Raw genomic sequence first — 22615 nt, forward strand, 5'->3', positions numbered from 1 at the left:
CATTTGGCTCCGTCTCCCGCTCCCCTTGCCTAGCGTATAGCGGGTGTGTCACTTCCGGGGCCCGCTGAGGTGGGATGCGCTGGGCACGAGGCAGAGCCGGTAAGTGCCAAGCGAGGGGAGGGGCGCCCAGCCTGGCCTTGAGCGCAGCTCGGGAGGGTGGGGGGACTGGGCTGAGATCCCCCCCAAGCCTCCCTCTTCAGTTGGGGGCAGGGCGGTTACTGTGCTGGTTGGTCCCAGGGTGGCCTCCGTAGTGATCGGGGTGGGTGGGGGGGTTGGAACTGTCTGTGGGCAGCCAGAAAATCCCCAGGGGAGATGTATGTAAGGAGTAGCATTGCTTGCACCCCTCACCCCCTCCTGCACCCCAACCCCCTGCCCCAAGCTCATCCCAGAGATGTATGTGTGTCTCGGTGTGTGTGTTGCAGCTGTCCTGCCTCGACCTTCCCCCTCCCCGGCCCTTAACACACTGTCTCCCCACCCTCCGGCTCCCTGCAGCCCCTGTGTTTGTGTGTTGGACAGTCACATCCAATCCCTTCACACTGCCCCCCTTTCCCCTCCCCTTAGTTTATAGCTCCAGAAAATCCCTTCAAACTGTCCCCCTTTTCCCCTCCTCTTATTTCATGGGGGGGATGACGAGCCGAGCAGGTGGTCGGGCAGTGGCAGCGAGGCTTTATACTGGGGCGGGGAGGAGGCAAGCAGCGAGTCGGTGGCTGGAGCGGGGTATCCATTTTCAGTATTTAAAGTTTTGGTACTGCTGTGTGCAGTAACATAGTGACCCCTGGGGGGTTGAAGAGGGGTGTGATGATGGGGCCCAGTAGGGAGGGGGCAGGTCCTATTTTACTGCTGTGATCTGGTCACCCTATGTGCACCGTTTCTCCCTCTCCCCCAGCTTTTCTGCCAACAGCTGTTTCGGTGGGGTGGCGCTGGAGAAGGAGGATTTGTTTACGTGGGGCGGGCAGCGCTGGATGGGGGGTTGTTTCCATGGGGCTGGGTGGTGCTGGGGGTGTGTGTTTCGCTGGGGCTGGGCGGAGCTGGGGGGGTGTTTCCACAGGGCCTGGGGGTTTCGGCCATCAGTTGTTTTCTTTGGAGTAATATGGCTTTGCCACTTCACGAGTTGTGCAGGCCTGCTTCAGACTATGTTTTCTGTTACATTCCATTTGTTCGGTTAGTCTGCAGACTGAAAAAGGTTTTCTTTAGGGCTAGTCTACACTTACCTGCCGGGTCGACGCGGTGAGTTCGACTTCTCGGAGTTCGAACTATCGCGTCTAATCTGGACGCGATAGTTCGAACTCCCCGCGCGCTCCGGTCAACTCCGGTACTCCACCACTGCAAACGGCGGTGGCGGAGTCGACCTTGGAGCCAGGGACTTCAATCCCGCGGCGTCTGGACAGGTAAGTAGTTCGAACTAGGGTACTTCGAGTTCAGCTACGCTATTCACGTAGCTGAACTTGCGTACCCTAGTTCGACCCCCGCCCTTAGTGTAGACCTGCCCTTATGCACATTTTCCCCTCTGGGTGAAAGATCCTATTCCATGCTTTCGCTGTAGGGTTTTATTGCATCCATATTAACTTTCATTTTCATTTCATACTTTTTTTTTTTTTTTTAAACACACAAGCTTGCCCTTCCTTGCAATATGCCTAGGATTTTCTTAATTTATTTCTTTTAAAAGGTAATTACATAAAGATTCAATTGCTGATGTGTTTTTTTTTTTGGCTGGGAGCATTACCTCCTGCATTTTTAACATAAGGGATGAAAAAGAGAAATTCTGTCACCTCAAAGTATCAGTCTTTACTAGCCAAGATACACCAGTGCATTGCCACCAGAAGAGGCTTAAAATAGATAATTAAAAATATATATCAATCAACACACAAGCGCACACAAATTCTTATAGAGTTCTTTACTTGCACAGCAGCATGAAACTTACTGCTTTTTTTACACCTAAGGTCTTACACATACTTTTTTGGTTGCTTCAGACTAAGGTGCTTGGATTATATCAAAATGTATCTTTTTCATCCAACACTGATCAAAAGCATGCAGATCTCACCTAGCTAACTAAACAACAGCTTTATTGATATTATTGATATTGATATTGATATTGGTGCTGTGTCATTTGCATTTTTCTTCAGTACATACAGGAACACAACATGAGAATTTAAATATAATCACTATGCAAAGGAAATAGCAAGTACTAAATGATTAAAGATACTCAAAGGAAATTGTATAACTGTGTTTTGAGGTCTGATGCTGTTAAAAAGACTAACTTAAAAAATTTAAGCAAAAAACAAGCTCTGTAAACTTTAGAGATTAGTGGGGCATGGTGTCTGGGAACAAAATGCAACACCATGGAAATAGTAAAGAACAAGAGAAAACATCCAGCATTTCTTATCCTGGTCGGGAATGACAAAAACAAACATCTGTGTAATCACTTCTCTAGTCTAAATTACATACAGAATACTAAGCATCTGGTTTATCCTTACTTAGATTCTACTTGGTATTTTTTTTAGAAGTACATCATAACAGCTATTGGCTAGATAAACTGAAGGGCTAAAGAGCTCATTTTATTGAAATCAAAATTGTAGCGAGCTATGGGAAAATATACTAGCGCTTATCACACTCATTTTGAATTCATGCGTTTGAAATGTACTCACAGAATCAAATTTGATTTCATGGCTCCTTTTTTGCAACAGCACTGTGATAATCAGGTATCAGAGGGGTAGCTGTGTTAGTCTGGATCTGTAAAAGCAGCGAAGAGTCCAGTGGCACCTTATAGACTAACAGACGTATTGGAGCATGAGCTTTCGTGGGATGCATCCGACAAAGTGGGTATTCACCCACAAAAGCTCATGCACCAATACTTAGTCTATAAGGTGCCACAGGACTCTTTGCTGCTTTTGTGATAATCAGGGCTCAGACACTCAGAGAGGACAGGGGGTCTGAATCCCGAAGAATAAGCAAATGAATCAACAGATGTTCTACAATGCTATTGTGTATAAAAATATGTCAAATAAGTTCTTTTATGGAAGCTTTTAATGTGCTGAACTTGTCATTATATACACACACACACATGATTATTAATGTATATATGTAGAAAACTGTAAATGTAACTATGTAATTACAGCATCACCTCACAACAGGGTGAGGAAACAATCACACAGGGAGGGAACCTCCCAAGGCAGTTGTTTACACAAACCCAGCTTCTAGTACCCACCCAATGTCCAAACCAGGAAAAGACAATGATGAACCATTAAAGTTAATGGAAAGACACTGAGGCAACAGAGAATTCCCCCCACTCTGTAAAACCATGAGTCACCAGGCTTTTTATCCAGAAACAGGGGCTGCCTCCAAATGACAATTCAAATGCATCCGACGAAGTGGGTATTCACCCACAAAAGCTCATGCTCCAATACGTTTGTTAGTCTATAAGGTGCCACAGGACTCTTTGCCGCTTTTACAGATCCAGACTAACAGGGCTACCCCTCTGATATTTCATCTTTGAATCTGTGATTTTGATATCAAATACATTTTTTGCTTATTTTTATCCCAACTAGGGCGCTGATGTGCAAACTGCGTGGAGTATGTCCCCGAAAATGAACTGATAACTGGGGGCTGTTTTCACACCTTTGGTGTGATGAACTGGAGGGGAAAAATTTGAGTATCTGGCAATTTAAAACTCAATCTAGGTGGATTTGCAGACACTCAGGACTAGAAGAACTGTTGGGATCACCCTGCAAGGAGTAACTAAGATGGTAGAAGGCAGGATGAGACCTTTAAGCTTATGGGCCGGCTCCTAGTGTCAGGATTCTGAGCCATAGAGCATAACATTAAGGCACCCAAAGTTACAAGACAGGCGGTGACAGAACCCTTTACTGGTCTGAGTGATCCCCAAAACATAGAATCATAGGAAAGGACCTCAAGGTCATCTAGTTCAGTCCCCTGCACTCATGGCAGAACTAAGTATTATCTAGACCAGTGGTCATAATAGATCACAATCAACTGGTCAATCCTGGGGACTCTCCTAGTCAATCACGATTTCCAGCCATGGCAGAGCCTGGAAGCGGCCAGCACGCCCCAATGGCGCTGCGTGTGTGTGTGTCTCTCTCTGCACTGCTCCTGCCTGCAAACACTGCCCCCACAGCTCCCATTGGCCAGGAAGGGGAAACAGAGGCCAATGGGAGGTTGGGGGTGGTGCTTGCAGAGAGAGGCAGCACAGAGAGCCACGTGCCCCAGGGAGCCAGCTTCTCCCCAGGGGCCACAGGGGAGCACTGGCCCCTTCCAGGAGCAGCATGGGGTCAGGGCAGGAGCCTGCCTTAGCCTTACTGTGCTGCCGGCCGGGAGATGACTGAGGTAAGTGCCGCCTGGCAGGAGGCCGCACCCCAACCCCCAGCCCTGAGCCCCCTCCCGGAGCCAGCACCGCATACCCCCTCCTGCACCCCAACCCTGCCCCAGCCCTGACCCCATACACCTCCTGCACCCCAACCCCCTGCCCAAGCCCTACCCACCTCCCAGAGCCAGCACCCTGCACACGCTCCTGCACCCCAACAGTCTGCCCCAGCCTGGAGTCCCTTCCTGTACCCAAACACCTTCTCTGAGTTTGCATCCCTCACCCCCTCCTGCACCCCAACCCCCTGCCCAGCCCAGAGCCCCCTCCCAAACTCCGAACCCCTCAGCCCCAGCCCAGAGCCCGCACCCCCTCCCAAAACCCTGCGCCAGCTTGGTGAAAGTGAGTGAGGGTGGGGGACAGTGAGCGATGAGGGGGGGGGGGGATGGAAGAAGCAGGGCCTCAGGGAAGGGGTGGGGTAGATCCTGGGTTGCCCTTAAATTCAAAAAGTGATCTTGGGCATAAAAAGGTTGGAGACTACTGATCTAGACCATTCCACTTGTCTAACCTTCTCTAAAAAATCTCCAATGATGGAGACTCACAAGCATCAATGCTTCTTATATACATCTTTGGAAACAAATCAGAAAGTGCCTTGTCTTTCACTCCCAATACCACTTACCTAGTTTATTTTCTGAAGGTAAAGAAGCAAAATATTTTCAAGTAGTTATGATGTGGTTAAGATGGCATGGAGTGAATGGGATGTGCGTTTGTAAAAAGCTATAAGACTGGAGAAGAAAGAAAGGAACCAAAAGATAGAATGGAAAGTGAAAGAAATACAGAAGGGACTAAAGAGATGGCAACAAAAAGAAAAGATGTTTTTCATTAGTGTTATCAAACTAACATAGAAAAGATTTTAAAAAACATTACATGAGTGCATGGTTATAAACTATGGGCCAGAAGCTTGGCTAGTGTCATTTGGCTTCAGTGGAGCTATGTGTATCTTTATTAGAACATGGCTACAACTCCTGATCTGATCTACATTAAGAAGAACGAAAACCAGACGGAAGTAAAGAGTAGAGCAGACAACAGGGCTTGAAAACAAAAAGTCTAGATTGAAGCTGTGAAGGGAAAATGAGAATGACAGAAGGCGGATGAAGAAATTTACATGACGGCTTTGAAAATCTCAGTTTAAGGGATTTAGGCACCCAAGTCCCATTAAAATTTGATCAGAGTTGGGCACCTAAGCCGCTTTGGAAAATCCCAGCCAGAGAGAAAGATTTGTTAAGTGCAACAGGAGAACAGCAGACGAGTAAGAAAGAACCATGGTGGTGCCGCATAACTTCCTTTTGCTTCCCTTTTCATTGTGACATACACACTCCATTATTTCACAAAACTACGAACCTAATTTGGACTGCCAAGTAACTGCGAGGAAGACAGAGCATCCCAGGAAAATAAAAATAAAAAACAAACTCTCAGGGAAGGACAAGTGAGGAGCCTTCCCATGTCCAAAGCAGAATGTCCAATAGACGATCCCATTCCATAATTCTTCAAGCAGTACAGCAATACAGTACAATAAATAGTTGGTGCCATAACCACAATTATTGCCTCTATAAGGTCTGCCTTCTACAGCATCACAACACCATTCTTACACTTCTTGTTCTATCAACAAGCCATATTTATCACAGTACATATTACAGATGCAACATAGCCTATGAATGAGGAATGGAATTCACATGCTGGATGACAGCATAATACAATTTACTTAATATGTATTTGTACGTGTGTAGACAACAGTGAGTATATCAGTATATTACAGAAATTCTTCAGGTTATAGTTTGTCTTCTACTGCGATCAGAAAGGCAATCAGTGTAATTAGTGAGCCACAAGCAATATTATATACTGATTTCAAGTGCAGTCATTTTTGACATACATACTCATGCTTTTCCTAGTATAAATCTCTCCACTGTAAAAGTACAGTATATGTTTTGTAGACAATTCCAGTTGGAATTGTGTGTCTAATGGCATCTCACATTGCTTCTGCTACTCCATTGCTTGAATAGAGCCCCACACACAGTAACCAAGGTAACAAATGACAGCCAGTATATACATAACATTAAATCAATGCTTATTTACTGTTTATTATTCACATCCCCCTCTGATTCTTTCTCCACAACAAACTCCTGTATGTTAAGGAGAGAAATATGCAGCATTTAAAAACATAAACTTAAAGCAGCAGATTTTAACTTTAAAAGCAGTTACAGAAAGATCCATCACTCCTCCATCTTTATCCCCACACCTTCTCATATGTGGCCAAACATAGCTCTTTAGAAATTAACACAAAATAGAAGTTACATGAAATAAAATGGATACACAAATTCCTGGTTTTTAAAAAAGACTCCATTCATAAAGTTCAAATCTCAGTCTCTTGGGGATACCTGCTCATAAGTAATCCTAGATGAATTCTCTCTCTCTTACAACAGCTTCATATCACCTTGTCAAATCAACCCACACAGAAAGGATGGGTACTTTATTTTAACCTGACAATGTTAATAAGAATTTGACATTGAACAATTTAAAAATTAACTCAAATTTCAGAGAGAACATCTTTTAAATAGCATGCCTTACATTTATTTGATTACCACTGTCTCAATTCCCCCTTGGTCACACTCCTGTTTATTATTTCACCTTCAAAAAAAAAAAAAAAAAAAAAAAACCAACAGCATGGAAGCCTCCCAACTGCTTCACTCTTTTCTGGGACTTGTAGAGAAGTATGTTGTGCATTTCATTGCTCAACGGCCCCATATTGGGAAATGAAGGGCTACCATCCCGCAGCCCTATACAGAGAACTGAAAAGGGGAGAAAAAAGGGTCTCCCTGTCTCCAGGTTTCATTTTCTACCTGGGGTCTCGGTAGAGGTCCAGGGACTGAGAGTGTCTCATCACGGTCAGGCTCCTATTGCTCCCTCAGCATTGTACAGAATCGAGAGATTGAAAAAAAGGGCCTACTAAACTGCATCTCAGTTCCTGCTGCTTCCCACTCCATGCAGGGGCTAGGAAAAGAGGTCATCCCTTTGACCCAGGACATAGAAAAAGCAACAACCCTGCTGTTATATTACTGATGAATTTCTTCCCGCAGATCTCAGAGAACAGAGTGTATGTAAGGTCCCACAAAGCAGTACATGAGAGTGATGTAATTATATGCTAGAGTACAAGACACTAAGCACAACAGGCCATCAAACAAAACAGTGAAATTGACTATGTACTAAGTAATGTCAAATGCCCAAAGTAAACAAAATAGAGAAAAAAAATCCTCTCTTTTCCTTTTCAGTTATACTCGGAATAACAGTATATACAAGGTTTCAGACAGAGTCCCTTTAACTCATCCACTGTCCTTGGCTACCTTACCCCCTACATCGTACACATGAATGCAGACACACACAGAGACAAAACCCCACCACTAATAGTGTATTATGTGAGAGAACGTAATTACACAAAATTCTGAAATTTCAAGATATTCCCTAGGAACCTTAACTATGGATGCGGGGGGGGGAAGACAGTTATAATCCCAGAATATTCAGAGTCTGCTAACAGGCAGATCATGGAATGAGTATGTTGATGGTGCTCCGCTAGTACCTACTTATTACAATGTAAAACTAAGCCACAAAGAGATAGAGAAGTGATGACCAGTAAACTCAATGATCTGCTTGGTCAATTGACCAAGAAAGTTCCAGCATCACTTCAATAGCAGGGTACCTTGCTCTTAACATCTGAAATTCAGTGGCAAGGAAGTACCACATAGTGTTGAAAGCTCCTTTTCTCTAGGTTTCTGAGGTCAGGAAAGGAAGGAGCTCCCGATAATCCCACATCCTTCCATAGAAAATCACTAAGTCAATGACCTGATTTTGAAACGTTCTGAGCACTCTCATTTCCCACTGATTTCTATGGGAGTTGCAGGTATTCAGCCGTTCTGAATATCAGGTCATAAATGCTGAAAACATTACTCATTGTTATGATTGATAGGACCACTATACTGACTATATCTCAAACTACTAACATTTTGGTTAGATGGCTGCCTGTCATAGGCTCAAATTTGAAGAGTAATTCGAAAAAGGTAATTTTGAAATATATATTCCATCATTTATACACAGGGTGAAGCTTTTCTTACCTTTCACATTTTCACATGGCTGGGCCCAGAAAAATCAGAGCAGTCCTTTCTTAGCTGGACTGCACTGAAGTATTATGTTGCCTTTTTAATTTTATCTGTATTTGGAAGATGTTACTGCTTATAGTTAAATTAATCCTTTAGAATTAAGTGAGCGCTTGTGTCCACACTGCAGTGTTTTTACCTTATCAGCCTGGCGCATACAGCAGTAGAGAATTCCTCGCATACATTTTATGGCAGAATGTTCCAGCTCATGTGTCCTTCCCTTGTCATCATCAATGCGCCTGAGTGAGAGAAATAACCCATGAAACAAACTGCAAATGCATTAGGAAAAAAGTTAAAGGTAGTAGTGCTTTTGATAATTAAGTATTTAACTACATAGTTAAACACTATATTATAGCGACACCCATTAATGTTAATACATTTAGAGTCCTGTCATTTTTAACATGATACAATGCACATTTTTCAGTTTATGCTGTGCCTTAGCAAAAAGAACTGTGGACTACAAATTTGCCTGTATAACACAGTAAGTGGTTGAGTGAAGAGTGCTATTAAAGCTCTTAACTCAAGTTCCTTGATAAATTTTTTTTACTCCAATTTTTTTTCTTATTTTTCCCAAAATGTTCTAAAGAAAGTCAACAACATTGTGGAGAACCAAGGACAGTAACATCAATGCAAGAACTGTGCCATCTTCCCCACACTGCAACTGAGTTCTGGCTTATAGCACCTATTTTGACTAGGTCCTGGGCCTCCTGAGAGCAAAGAATGCCCAATCACACTAAACTGGTCATGCAATTAAAGGACTGGAAGGAACTCTGTTCTCACAGAAGAAGTGTAATTGCACTAAGGGAACACAATTTACCACTTGAAGGCCCTTGAAGAATTCCACCTGGATTTCAACAATTTCCATCCCACCATCAACCTCAGCCTAGACAAGTTCATACAAGAGATCCACTTCCTGGACACTACAGTGCAAGTAAGTGATTGTCACATAAACATCACCTTATATCAGAAACCTACTAACTGCTATATTTACCTACATGCCACCAGCTTCTATCTAGGATACATCACACGATCTGTTGTCTACAGCCAAGCCTTAAGATACAACCTCATTTGCTCCAATCCCTCAGACAGAGACAAACACCTACAAGATCTCTATCAAGCATTCTTAAAACTACAATACCCACTTGGGGAAGTGAGGAAACAGGTGATTTCTGGATACCCGTCTCGCTCTGTCAGTCTACTACAGGACAGGCCCAACAAGGAAAACAAGAGAACATCACTGACCATCAGATACAGTCCCCAGCTAAAACCTTTCCAGTGCATCATCAACCAGCTACAATCTATCCAGGGAAACGACCCCCAACTCTCACAAGCCTTGGGAGGCAGGCCAATCCTCACTTACAGACAGCCTCCCAAGCTGAAGCAAATACTCACCAGCAACTACACACCACTCCACAGAAACACTAACCCAGGAACCAATCCCTATAACAAACCCCATTGCCGTCTCTGTCCCCATATCCACTCTAGCGACACCATCATAGGACTCAACCACACCAGCAGAGGCTCATTCCCTTTCACATCTACTACTGTGATATATGCCATCAGGTGCCAGCAATGTCCCTCTTCCATGTACATTGGCCAGACTGAACAGTCTCTACGTAAAAGGATAAATGGACACAAATCCGACATCAAGAATGGTAACAGACAAAAGCCAGTAGAAGAACACTTCAGTCTCCCTGGACACACAATAACAGATTTAAAAGTAGCCATCCTTCAACAAGAAAAAACTTCAAAAACAGACTTCAAAGAGAAACTGCTGAGCTAAAATTCATTCGCAAACTTACCACCATCAATTTGGGCTTGAATAGGGACTGGGAGTAGCTGGCTCACTACAAAAGCAATTTTCCCTCTCTTGGTATTGACACCTCCTCATCAATTATTGGGAGTGGACTACATCCACCCTGACTAAACTGGCCTTCAACATTGGTTCTCCACTTTTAAGGTAACTCCCTTCTCTTCATATGCCAATATATATTTATGCCTGTATCTGTAATTTTCACTCCATGCATCTGAAGAAGTGGGTTTTTTTTACCCACGAAAGCTTATGCCCAAATAAATCTGTTAGTCTTTAAGGTGCCACCGAACTCCTTGTTGTTTTTGTGGATAACAGACTAACATGGCTACCCCTCTGATACAAAATAAATCCCATATATCATGCTGTATGTCTCCAGATATCAGGAAGCAAAGACTTTACATCACTCCCGCAAGATTTGTATCACTCCTTTTCTCACCGGCCTTTGTTTGTCTGTCAGCTACTGTAAACATGAGGTATTCAGCACTCCCCTATCAATCTTTCCTTTCCAATATCTCTGTTTCTTCCATCCTTCCAAACATTTCTGCTTCATCCACAAAGGGGAGGAATTAAAAAATTAAATGAAAAGAAAGATGTAAGGAATTTCTTCAATACAAATGGATAATAGGGGCAACAACCATGCTTTTCAAATCCTGGCTCCCTTTTAATATTTTAATACTCTCAATTACTACATTTATTGCTAGCCTTTTATAATATGTTTCAAGCATAAGAGTGAAATTAAACATAAAACATTTTATTTTCTTTTGCAGCCACCATGAATAATTAGGGAGTAGTCATAAAAAATAAGGCTATGCAAAGGTATGTCTGTAACATGAACTGTTATGAAAGCAAAAAAGCAGTTTTGAGGAGTCAAACAATTTTAAATTCATCTTTCAAGCAAAGCCACAGAGATATACAATTTTGATCAATAAATAATATAGATTAAGGAAGGGTAAAATCTAACCCACATTTTTATCTATATAATAGATCATGAGCACTTGAACAAAAATTCTCTATATTATAATGAATTATAATTAGCTCTTCAACTAAAAATATAATTGAATTGTGCTGGCAAAAATGATTATCTTCTTACGGTGTGATACTGGCTGTTAGTAGGGACTAAATTTTTCATTATTCTCAAGTCATTCTTCCCTTCTCATAAATACAGTACAGTTGAACTAACACCATCTTGCTCAGCATTATCTGCTCGAAAAAGAATGTGGAATACTAAACATGGAGAAGTAATGTTTTAAAAGAGTACCACATTAGCATGAATTGCAGGGAATTTACCCATAAATAATGATGGGAGCAACATGGCTCCCATTATTCTTCAAATCATACTATAAATTAACTCCAGTTAAAAGTGCTGCTCACTTTCCTAGGCTACGGTTCAAACAAGCTGGGGCTAGGAAGGAAGGGTATACGGAACAGAAGACCTAAGATTTGGGTAAAATTTGGAAAGGAGTTCATTCAGGCATTGATTATAGCTAGGGCCCTACCAATTTAACAGCTGTGAAAAATGCAAGCTGGACTGTGAAATAAGCCCTTCCCTGTGATATCCAATGTCCCCTTGTTCGGAGGAGCACCCCAGCAAAGGGTTACATAGCAAAAAATGTAGTGAAAAAAAGTTACTGCAATCAATGTGTTGTGAAGACCATTTATATAGGTTAGCGAAACAGGGAGCTCACAAGATACTCTTGACGTTCTTGGTAAGTGAAATTTAAAAAGCTGTTTACATAATGTTATGGGAGTGGAAAAAAGTGTTACAATTTTTTATTATGATTGTCACAGGTTTTGGGGCTATACTCCAAACAGAAATTTAGAAATGAAGCTATACTTATAAAAGTTAGAGAACTGGAATTTTACAAAGCTATTCAGCCAGAAACCTCATTTCAAAGAGTCAGGTAAAAGGAGTGACAATAAAAAGATACATCGAAAGTAGACATTTTTGTATAGCTTATTTATTTTTGACTGAGTCTGCATGAACTGATAGTTTGAAACAGATCAAAATCCATCCACCAGGAGACTTGTTGAGGCCTCCGGAACTCATAAATTAGGTTTCATTAGCTATATCCAGTGCTGTTTCTAGCACCAGTCTGGCAATTAACTGAGAATGGTCTCTAAGGGTATGTCTACACTACGGGATTATTCCGATTTTACAGAAACCGATTTTTGGAAACATTGTATAAAGTCGAGTGCATGCAGCCACACTAAGCACATTAATTCGGCGGTGTGCGTCCATGTACCGAAGCTAGCGTCCATTTCCGGAGCGTTGCATTGTGGGTAGTTATCCTGTAGCTATCCCATAGTTTCCGCAGTCTCCCCCACCCATTGGAATTTTGGGTTGAGATCCCAATGCATGATGGGGCAAAAACAGTGTCGAGGGTGACTCTGGGTAAATGTCGGTCAATCCTCCCTCCGTGAAAGCAACGGCAGACAATCATTTTGCGCCCTTTTCCCTGGATTGCCCAGGCAGACGCCGTAGCATGGCAACCATGGAGCCCGTTCAACCTTTTTTCACTGTCACCGTATGTCTCCTGGATGCTGCTGACAGATCCAGTACTGCAGTGCTACACAGCAGCATCCCCTTGCCTTTTGCAAGTTAGGAAAGACGGTTACCAGTCATACTGTACCGTCTGCTGCTGTCATGGGTGCTCCTGGCCGGCCTCGGTGAGGTCGTTTGGGGGCGCCTGGACAAAAATGGGAATGACTCCCCAGGTCACTCTCTTCATTAAGTTTTGCCTAATGGAGAGTCAGTCCTGCCTAGAATATCAGACAAGCCTACTAAAGAACCAGAGAGGCAAACGGCCGCTCCGGGTCAGAGCCCCAGACATCCCGCAGAAATGATTAGCTGCATGCCATTCTAGGGGGTGCCCCTGCAAAAACCCCACCCATTGCTTCCCTCCTCCCTCACCCCTCCTGGGCTACCGTGGCAGTTATCCCCCCATTTGTGTGATGAAGTAATAAAGAATGCATGAATAAGAAACAACACTGACTTTATTGCCTCTGCAAGCAGTGATCAAATGGGGGAGGGGAGGGCAGCCTCCAGGTGCCATGATATTCCAGGCAGGACTGAATCTCCATTAGCCAAAGCTTAAAGGAAGAGAATGACCTGGAGTCATTCCCATTTTTGCCCAGGCACCCCTGGCCGACCTCACCGAGGCCAGCCAGGAGCACTCATGGGACGACGATGACCGATACCAGTCCTACTGTTCCATCTGCCGTCCACAAGGCAAGGGAAGGGAAGGGGACGCTGCTGTGTAGTGCTGCAGCACCGCGTCTGCAAGCAGCATCCAGTAGACATACGGTGACATTGAAAAAAGGCGAGAAACGATTTTTTCCCCTTTGCTTTCACGGGGGAGAGACTGACAACATATACCCTGAACCACCACGACAATGTTTTTGACCCTTCAGGCTTTGGGAGCTCAGCCAAGAATTCAAATGGTTTTCAGAGACTGCGGGAACTGTGGGACAGCTACAGTCGTCAGTCAGCCCTCCCTCCGTGAGCTTCCATTTGATTCTTTGGCTTTCTGGTACGCTTGTCTCAGCTCCTTAAGTTTCACGCAGCACTGTGTTGAGTCCCTGTTGTGGCCTCTGTCCATCATGGCCTTCGAGATTTTTTTCAAATGTTTTGGCATTTCGTCTTTTGGAACGGAGTTCTGATAGAACAGATTCATCTCCCCATACAGAGATCAGCTTCAGTATCTCCCACACGGTCAATGCTGGAGCTCTGTTTTGATCCTGGGACTGCATGGTCACCTGTGCTGATCAGCGCTCCATGCTGGGCAAACAGGAAATGAAATTCAAAAGTTCATGGGGCTTGTGCATCCTGGCCAGTGCATCCGAGTTCAGATTGCTGTCCAGAGCGGTCACAATGGCGCACTGTGGGATAGCTCCCGGAGGCCAATACCATCGAATTACGGCCACACTAACCCTAATTTGAAATGGTAATACCGATTTCAGCGCTACTCCCCTCATCGGGATGGAGTACAGATATAGATATTAAGAGCCCTTTATATCAAAATAAAGGGCTTCATTGTGTTGACGGGTGCAGGGTTAATTCGGTTTAACGCTGCTAAATTCGAGATAAACTCGTAGTGTAGACCAGGCCTAAGAATGGTCTGAAACTGTTTTTTTTGTGTCTCTAGTAAATGTTCTAGAAATGCACTGAGTTTCCCATAATTAATACAATTGTATTTGGCCATGACAGTTTGGTAATTTGTGACTCTAAACGGTAATGTCAACGACAAATATGCCATCTTGTCAAGCCCAACTGTATGGGGTTGACTTGACATTATGTTGCTTGCTTCGTGCATTAACCACATTCACTATGATGGAGTTGGGTTGCGGATGTTGAACAAAGTCTGCCTCTGTGGGAGGGATGTAATATATTAATTATTTTTATTTTTGGCTCTGCTGCTGGTGGTGCGATGAAGGCTGGTGTCTGCCAGATGACTTTGGTAGGATCTAGAATCGCCTCATTAATTGGGAGGGCAATTCTGGATGAGGTGTGCAGAATATCCACCAGCTTGTGATGTTTACCTGCCACTTCCTGTCGCGGAATCTGCAGCTCATATGCCATCCTCTTGGTAAGATCCAGAAAATTCTTAAAATCATCACCTTTTCCTTTTTTAAACTGAAAAAAACTTAAAGTCTACTAAATGCCCAGGGGGTGGGGAGGTATGCCCCCAGATAGGACAGGAAACTAAAGTTCTTTTACCTTTTTTTTTTTTTTTTTAAACTCCTTTGGGATTAAAAAAGAAAGTAAGGAAACACTAACTACTAAGGAGAATAAATAAACAAAAACTACTACTACTTATGCGAATGACACAGATAAAGAAGGGACGACTGCTCACTCTGTTCCAGGCCAAAAAGACTTTTGAGAAGGAAGTGAGCGTGGTTCGCTGGCCCAGTGTTTAAATAGCCTCGAGGCAGACCATGGGGGAGAAAGACCACGTGTACAGGCTCAACGGACACTGCTACCAAAAATCTCCGATTAGAGGCGCAGGGGCGCACATACACCTACAGTGGAGAACCCACAGGGACACTACTCGAAGAACAAGGTTTTTATTTTCTCATTCATAATCAAAACTACGGTTCAATTATTGGGTCACATTCTGCCTCTAGTTATAAATATACAATAACAAGTACACAGTGGAAGTGCACCAGTGTAACTGAAGGCAAAAATTTGGCCTGCAAAATTTATCAGTGCTGATGTCTGAGAAGGAAAGAACCCAGTTTATCTTCCAGGTACCAGGCTGAATTAATAGGACTGATAGGAAAAAAAATCAAGTTACATTGATAAAATCTAATCTGGAGTCAAGACAAACGTGGAGCCCTACTACCTAATTTCCTAAATTCACTTTTCAGATTAGAACTGCATTTTAATTTTATCTTCAAAAATGGTAGGGGAAAAGATTCATACTGCAAAAAAACTCATGTTTTGCTTCAATGCCGTATCAACGTTTTCTCTTAAAGGTTCTCTCTGCCCTTTAACCTAATGGCCTGTCTACATTTTTAAAAGTTTTGCAATTTTAGCAGTACTGTTATAGTTCAGGTGGCAAAAACTCATTAATGTGACACATTTATACAGATATATAAGAAGTACTTCTACTGGTAGAGCTCCTTCTGTTTTATAAACCAAAATAAGCTATGCCAGTAAAAGGCAAATTTATATTGATATTAGTGTGCCTATACTAGAGTTTCAGCAAAACTATGATGGCAAAAATCACACTACTTACTGACATAGTTATGCTAGTAAAAACTGTAGAATAGTCCTAAAAAATAAGTTCTTAAACTATGAAAACAGGGCTGCAATAAAAGACATCCTTTTTCATATAAGCAAATTTACCCTTCACGTAAGTCTACATTAGAGTTTCGTATCTCAGGTTAATAGACTGCCAATTACACTAAACCTATAACCACTATCATCTGTAACCCAAAACATATTCAGGGCGTGTCTAGTTTAGACCCTATAATGGTGCTGGCAATTACTTGAGTTAAGAAACTAGTATAAACAAGCCCTAATTTGAGAGGCGGAAAACGAATTCACGCTCCACCCTTTAACAAAATTGGTGCTTTATGGTTGGATTACTAAAATACTCTTTGGCCTCTTTCCTATCAAGAATCATTCTTGTTACTTCTCAAATCTCAGTTTGTCTTCTAGGACTCAATCTAATTGCTTCCAGCTGCCACCACTCTCAAGCCTCTTCCTATCTTTATTTATCATCACATGTTCCACTCACTCAGGAAGTAGTACTACTTTGAATATTCTTCGCTACCATAAGAATTTTTGACAACATGCCTTAATCATACTGCCTCAAAACACCGGTGACAGTGAAAATTTAGAAGAGGTGCTTACGTGAAGACAAAACATCTCAAAAGGTTATGCTCAAAAATAAATAAATAAAAAATCAGTTTTCTAACCTATGAAAGTCAAGTGACAGTTATTAAACTGGCAATATGCACATTTATACATGCTTCTTATACCTTTTTCATTTCCATAGGTTTACAAAACTATCTTTGATAAAGGATGTCTCTCGGTTAGATGCTTCTACAGTATTCAACACCATAAAATCAAAACATGGGATAATTTTTAACAGTCTTTACAATCAGAAGAAAAACAATTTACCTATATGCAAGTGCTAATGCCCAAGCACATGCAGCACAGTAAAGACTGTCTTGCACCTTTGCCTTCTGGTTGTCACCAAACGTTTTTGTGGGGAAGAGACCAGTTGTTGGACTTTGATAAAGCAACACCGTTGACTTGACTGCAAAGAAAAACAAATCTTTAAGATTTCAATTTCCTCCACGCCTAAATTAAGCTTAAGGGGGAAGAAAGTTAGGAATAAAGTGCAGACAACCTATAAGAGAACTACGCAATGGAAATAAAAACAAGAGAAAAAACAACAAACCAACCAGAGATCCAAAAACAAGGTAATTTCCCCTCCTCCCTCCCCCACCATATATGCCATGGCTTTTATCATTCTCTCCTACGCTAATATTTCTTCAAAATCAGTATTCAAAGGAAGTTCTGATTAAAAATAAGTTTATAGCTATAATCACAGCCTATTTACATTAGAAGCATCTCAATGCAAGCCACTCCAATAGTCTGAATTTGCTTGCATGGGCACCGCATTTTTTAAAATGTAATTTAAATAAAAGTCTACAGTATTTTGATTTGTCCCGAAAAGGTTTCAAGGACAGACAGAGTTTAAATAATCCTCTTTGCCCAATGGAAACAATTCTGGATTATTCAGGCATTTTTCTTGTATACACACTGATCACTGTGCATTAAGTCTATGTCTACACTTGCCATTTAAAGTGCAAAATCTCCCTTTTTTGCACTAAAACCATCGGAGCGTCTACACTGGTTAATGACTTTTTGCGGTGAAACTCAGAAAACGACATTCACGAGAGGCATACAGTTTTTCTGCTGTTCTTTTTGCGCTGTTGTGAAAGTGAAGACATATTCTATCTGTGTAAACACCTTTTGGCCTCTGGAGGATAACCCACAGTTCCAAAAGTAGCCACTCTGGCCAGCATCTCCACTGCTCTGACACCAGGTAAACGGACACCTCCCCCTCCCGCTGTAAGCCACTGGAAGTTTGAAACTCCCTTTCCCTTTACTTGTAGATGTGGTGGGGAAAGCAGCCAGGCAGCAGGGATTTTTTAAAAATGCCGCGAAATAAACAAGGAAGTAATGGGGCTGCTGGGACATGAAACAGTGCATCAGGGGGCACTGAGCAGGGACCCAGAATGCCTTCCGCTCACACACACACACCCCTTCCCACAAGACCTATCAAGAGAGCTGCACTGTGGGATAGCTGCCCTACAGCACTGCTCTCATCAGCAATGGAAGTGCTGCTAGTATAAGCACTCTCTGACGCCTGAGGAATTGAGTACACAAACCAGCGCTTTTCTTTCACCGGTTCCCTATCACTGGTGAAACTTACAGCGCAAAAGCTCTGCAAGTACACTGGCAAGTTTCTGTGCCACAAGTTATACTACTTTTATTAAAATGCTGTAATTAAACTGCTGTTGTGTGTTCACACTGTATTCCTTATGACACTGGAGCACATACACATTAGCAGCTCTTACAATGGCAAAGACAGCAGTACACTGTGGTAGCTATCCCACTGTGCAACTGGCCACAGGGTACTTTGGGAAGGGTTTGCAGTGCCTCATGGGGCAGGCACAGCATCACATGATGCAGCTTTTCCAATCCCATTGTTCCATGGGCATCCTACTACATTGCCAGCTGCTTTTCAACTGAAGTGGCCTAGGGGAGAGGAGGGGGGAATGTGTGTGTGTGTATGGAGGTGGGGAGAGAGACAGTGTGTTTTAGGGGACAGAGAGTGTGTCAGCATGCTGTCTTGTAAATTCAGACAGTAGTAGGGGGGAGGGGGAAGCCCCGACATCAGCCTGCCGCCTCTCTCCCTGGGCGGTCTGCACAGCAATCTCTCTCTGTCACACATACACACACACATACACCTGTCTCTGTGTTCAACAGCACGAGCATTCAACATTAATGGTTTGCTTTGTCTCTCGGAGCAGATCAGCACAGCACACAAGCGCTGCAGAAATGGTGCTTTGAAAGGGGAGGGGCACATGTCTCCAGGCAGCCGAGTTCAAAACAATGAGCAGAGCGGTCACTTGAGGCATTATGAGACAGCTCCAGAGGCCAATTACAGCACAGAAAACAATGAAGTGTCTACACTGGCAACAGAGTGCTGGGGCCTCTGTGCAAATAGCCTTACAACTCTAGTGGAGGAGGGTTTTTTTTCCAGCGCTGCAACTGAGGAGTTTCTGTGCACAAAGTGCCTTGGCAGTGTGTTCATGTCTGCACTTTGAGTTAAAAAAGCTGCTTTTCTGCGCAGAAACTTGCCAGTGTTGACAAGCCCTAACAGTGCTCAGTAACTATCATAGGAACCCAGAAATCAGCAACAGCAACACATCTTAGTAAGTAAAAGGGAAATTTCTACGTCTCACAGTTATAAGTGTAAAACTTTAGCTTCTTGCAAAAAAACCTACCAACATCTGAAGCTACAGAAGTCACTAAATAAAAAGTGTTTCATTTAGGGCTGTTAAGCGATTAAAAAAAATTAATGGTGCTGTTAATAATAGAATACCATTTATTTAAATATTTTTGGCTGTTTTCTACATTTTCAAATATATTGATTTGAATTACAGCACACAATACAAAGTGTACAGTGCTCACTTTATATTTATTTTTATTACAAATATTTGCACTGTAAAAACTAAAGAAATACTATTTCTTCAATCCACCTAATACAAGTATTGTAGTGCAATCTCTTTAAAATGAAAGTTGAACTTACGAATATAGAATTATGTGCAAATAAATAACTGCAGTCAAAAATAAAACAATGTAAAACTTTAAAGCATGCAAGTCCACTCAGTCCTACTTCTTGTTCTGCCAATCATTCAGACAAACAAGTTTGTTTACATTTGAAGGAGATAAAGATGCCTGTTTCTTGTTTACAATGTCACCTGAAAGTGAGAACAGGCGTTCACATGGCACTGTTATAGCTGGCACCGCAAGATATTTACGTTTCAGATGCGCTAAAGATTTATATGTCCCTTCATGCTTTAACCACCATTCCAGAGGACATGTGTCCATGCAGATGATGGGTTCTGCTCAATAACGATCCAACGCAGTGCAGATCAACATGTTCATTTTCATCATCTGAGTCAGATGCCACCAGCAGAAGGCTGATTTTCTTTTTTGGTGGTTCGGGTTCTGTAGTTTCTGCATCAGAGTGTTGCTCTTTTCAGACTTTTTACTTTTTTTTTTTTAAATGGTGAGTCATTTCTCATTTACTAGATGAGGATTAATATTTTTACTTGTGATTTGTGTCAAGCTTTATCTGGATGAAAATTCAAATTAAATTAAACATGTACAAACTGATAAAAATATTAAATGCTTTTAAGTAAAACTACCTTATGTGTGCTGGATACATAAATATCAAGAAGTTCATCAAAACATGTTTTACTTTTAGAACTGATTTATTGAACAAAGGAACTATTATCTGTAGTTAGTGAGTTGAAGTGATTGTTTTGAATGAACATGTCCTTCAAGATTTTACAACTAGTATATCTCATTTTCATTCATAGATTGAAGAGGAAAACAAGCTTTCCTGTTTTTTGAACTCCAAACTGGTTTCTCAACTCTGAATAATCTAGTTGGTGAACAGAACTAGTTCAATAAACTGAAAAGAATAAATTTTTCTCTCTGCATGAGTAGAAGTGGTTACTATTATCAAAAACTGGTTTAGCACTTCAACAACCTCTAGTTCCAGGTACTTGGTCACAGTTTCATTAGTTCAGTCAAATGACTTTCTTTAAAACTTTGGCAGAACACATGTACTGTTTAATATTATTTTATTTTAATAGATTATAGTAAAATTAGGCCTCAACCTACATTATTAAATTGGAAATTAACAATCAGTTTACTTTTAAAAATAAACTTGTATTTAAATAATTTTAATAAGAAATAAATTAGAAATTATTTTTTGCCCACTGTGGTGATACAGTGTACAAATCCTTTTGTATCCTCTCCCATGCTGCTGAGGAGAGACCCCCCCCCCAAAAAAAACAAAAAAAACCCAAAAAAAACACAGTAGTGTGAATGTAGGTTCAACCTCAGAAGGGGTTTCAGACTGGAATTTCAGAGTTCATTGGAGTGCCTCCCTGAGTTGAGGGAAAGTGTAGGAAGTACTAATTTTAGCTGCATCTTAGTGGCAGCTGCCCTGTTTACATAGTTTGCTTTAATGTTTTAAGTCTCGAGTTGCACAAAGGGAAATGCCTAGAGACTTTAGCAGTTTTATTTTGGCCATAGAAAATCTACTTAAAAAAAAAAAAATCAAAAAACCCCTGAATCATCAAGAGGGTTTCCTATGCATACCTTTAAATTCTTACTGAGTTTCTGTTAAGCTTTATGCAAGATCCTTCAATGTTGCTTGACAGCTTTTTCTTTCTTTCAGACTTTTCCACCTCCCATTTAAAGACTATAACCTTTCATAAGGGCCCATCATTTTCACCATCACTTAGTACATAGTTTGAACTTTCATTCAGTCCAAAAGAACACTAATTACCATCAAGGAAAATTAACAGAAGTGATATGATGCTATATTGAAATGCGTCTCAAGTGTTCCTCTCTTATAGGCTGATTCAATTTAAAATAAAAATAATAAACCTAGCTTTTAAAAATAACAAATTAGCAAACACTTTAGAGGCAACTAGTAAGAAATAATAACCTATGCTAATCTAGATGGTTTAAAATTTTACATTGACCAGGACTACGGCTGTGACTTCTGCTAGTAAGTACAAATTTCACCCCCACAAAATGTAGGAGTTATTTTTAATGAAATCTTAAGGTATTTGCAAGTTTTGCTGCCAATTTTTACACTGTTAGCTCGCAGCAAGAGAATAAAATGACACAAAAATATGAACTCAGAATGCATGAGTGATCTAGTTTTATTTATTGTTTATTTTAACATAACTTCAACACAAACTTTGAAACTCCTAGAAATATTTGTTCTTTTTATAGAATATTGGACAGCATCTGAGAATTATGACGTTGTGTGTTTTATGGTACTTACATATTTCTGTGACAGTCTGTATCCCAATATTCATCATTTTTAGAAGACTATGATAAATGTTGTGTAAAGTATGCCTTGTGAAGTATCATTTGAAAACTCATAATTTGCTGATCACCATTGTCCTGGTAAAATATGTGTGGCAACATTGTACAGAGTTATAAAATTCTACTGTATGACATTGCTGAGACATGTTCCAAGTTTAGAAAAGCAGGCACAAACCAGTTCCTCAGAGACAAAAGACAATGAGAAATCTACATTTTGGTAAAATAACAGCTGGAGATTCCCATTCCCCACAGATGTGCTGTCTCCTGAACCTCAATTGGAGATGATTTTCAAAGAAAAAAAGAGGACTATAAGAAAGGGGAACAAATGTCCCCAAAAGATCTCTCCCTTCATCTCTGTGCACAGCATCGCAAGGAGAAAGGAAGCATCACTGGATTGGGGAGGGATCCTGGCAGAAAGGAATTCAGCCAGTAAGACTGCTAAAATATGTGGCGAGAGACACTTTTGCTTTGAAATCACTTAGCTTGTTAAGTTAGGGGTTAGTTGCGTTTTACCTTTTATTTCTTTGTAACCAATTCTGACTTTTATGACTCATTACTTGTAATCGCTTAAAATCTTTCTGTAGTTAATAATCTTGTTTTATTTAAACCAGTGTGCTCAG

At 41.5% G+C, this 22615-nt stretch overlaps 1 protein-coding gene across 7 annotated transcripts in view; it reads right to left on the reverse strand.

The window, feature by feature from the left end:
• The window catches only part of PHKB (phosphorylase kinase regulatory subunit beta), a 187166-nt gene that overhangs the window by 127949 nt on the left and 36602 nt on the right, over positions 1-22615 (reverse strand). For all 7 annotated transcript variants that reach the window (XM_039503735.1, XM_039503733.1, XM_039503740.1 and 4 more), the window contains 2 exons: positions 16962-17100; positions 8660-8759 (listed from right to left, as the gene is read on the reverse strand). In XM_039503735.1, coding sequence (XP_039359669.1) covers positions 8660-8759; positions 16962-17100 — 239 coding nt within the window. The remainder of the gene's footprint in view (positions 1-8659; positions 8760-16961; positions 17101-22615) is intronic.

The sequence above is a fragment of the Mauremys reevesii genome, linkage group 16 (assembly GCF_016161935.1).
Source record: "Mauremys reevesii isolate NIE-2019 linkage group 16, ASM1616193v1, whole genome shotgun sequence".
NCBI classification, from domain to species: Eukaryota; Metazoa; Chordata; order Testudines; family Geoemydidae; genus Mauremys; species Mauremys reevesii.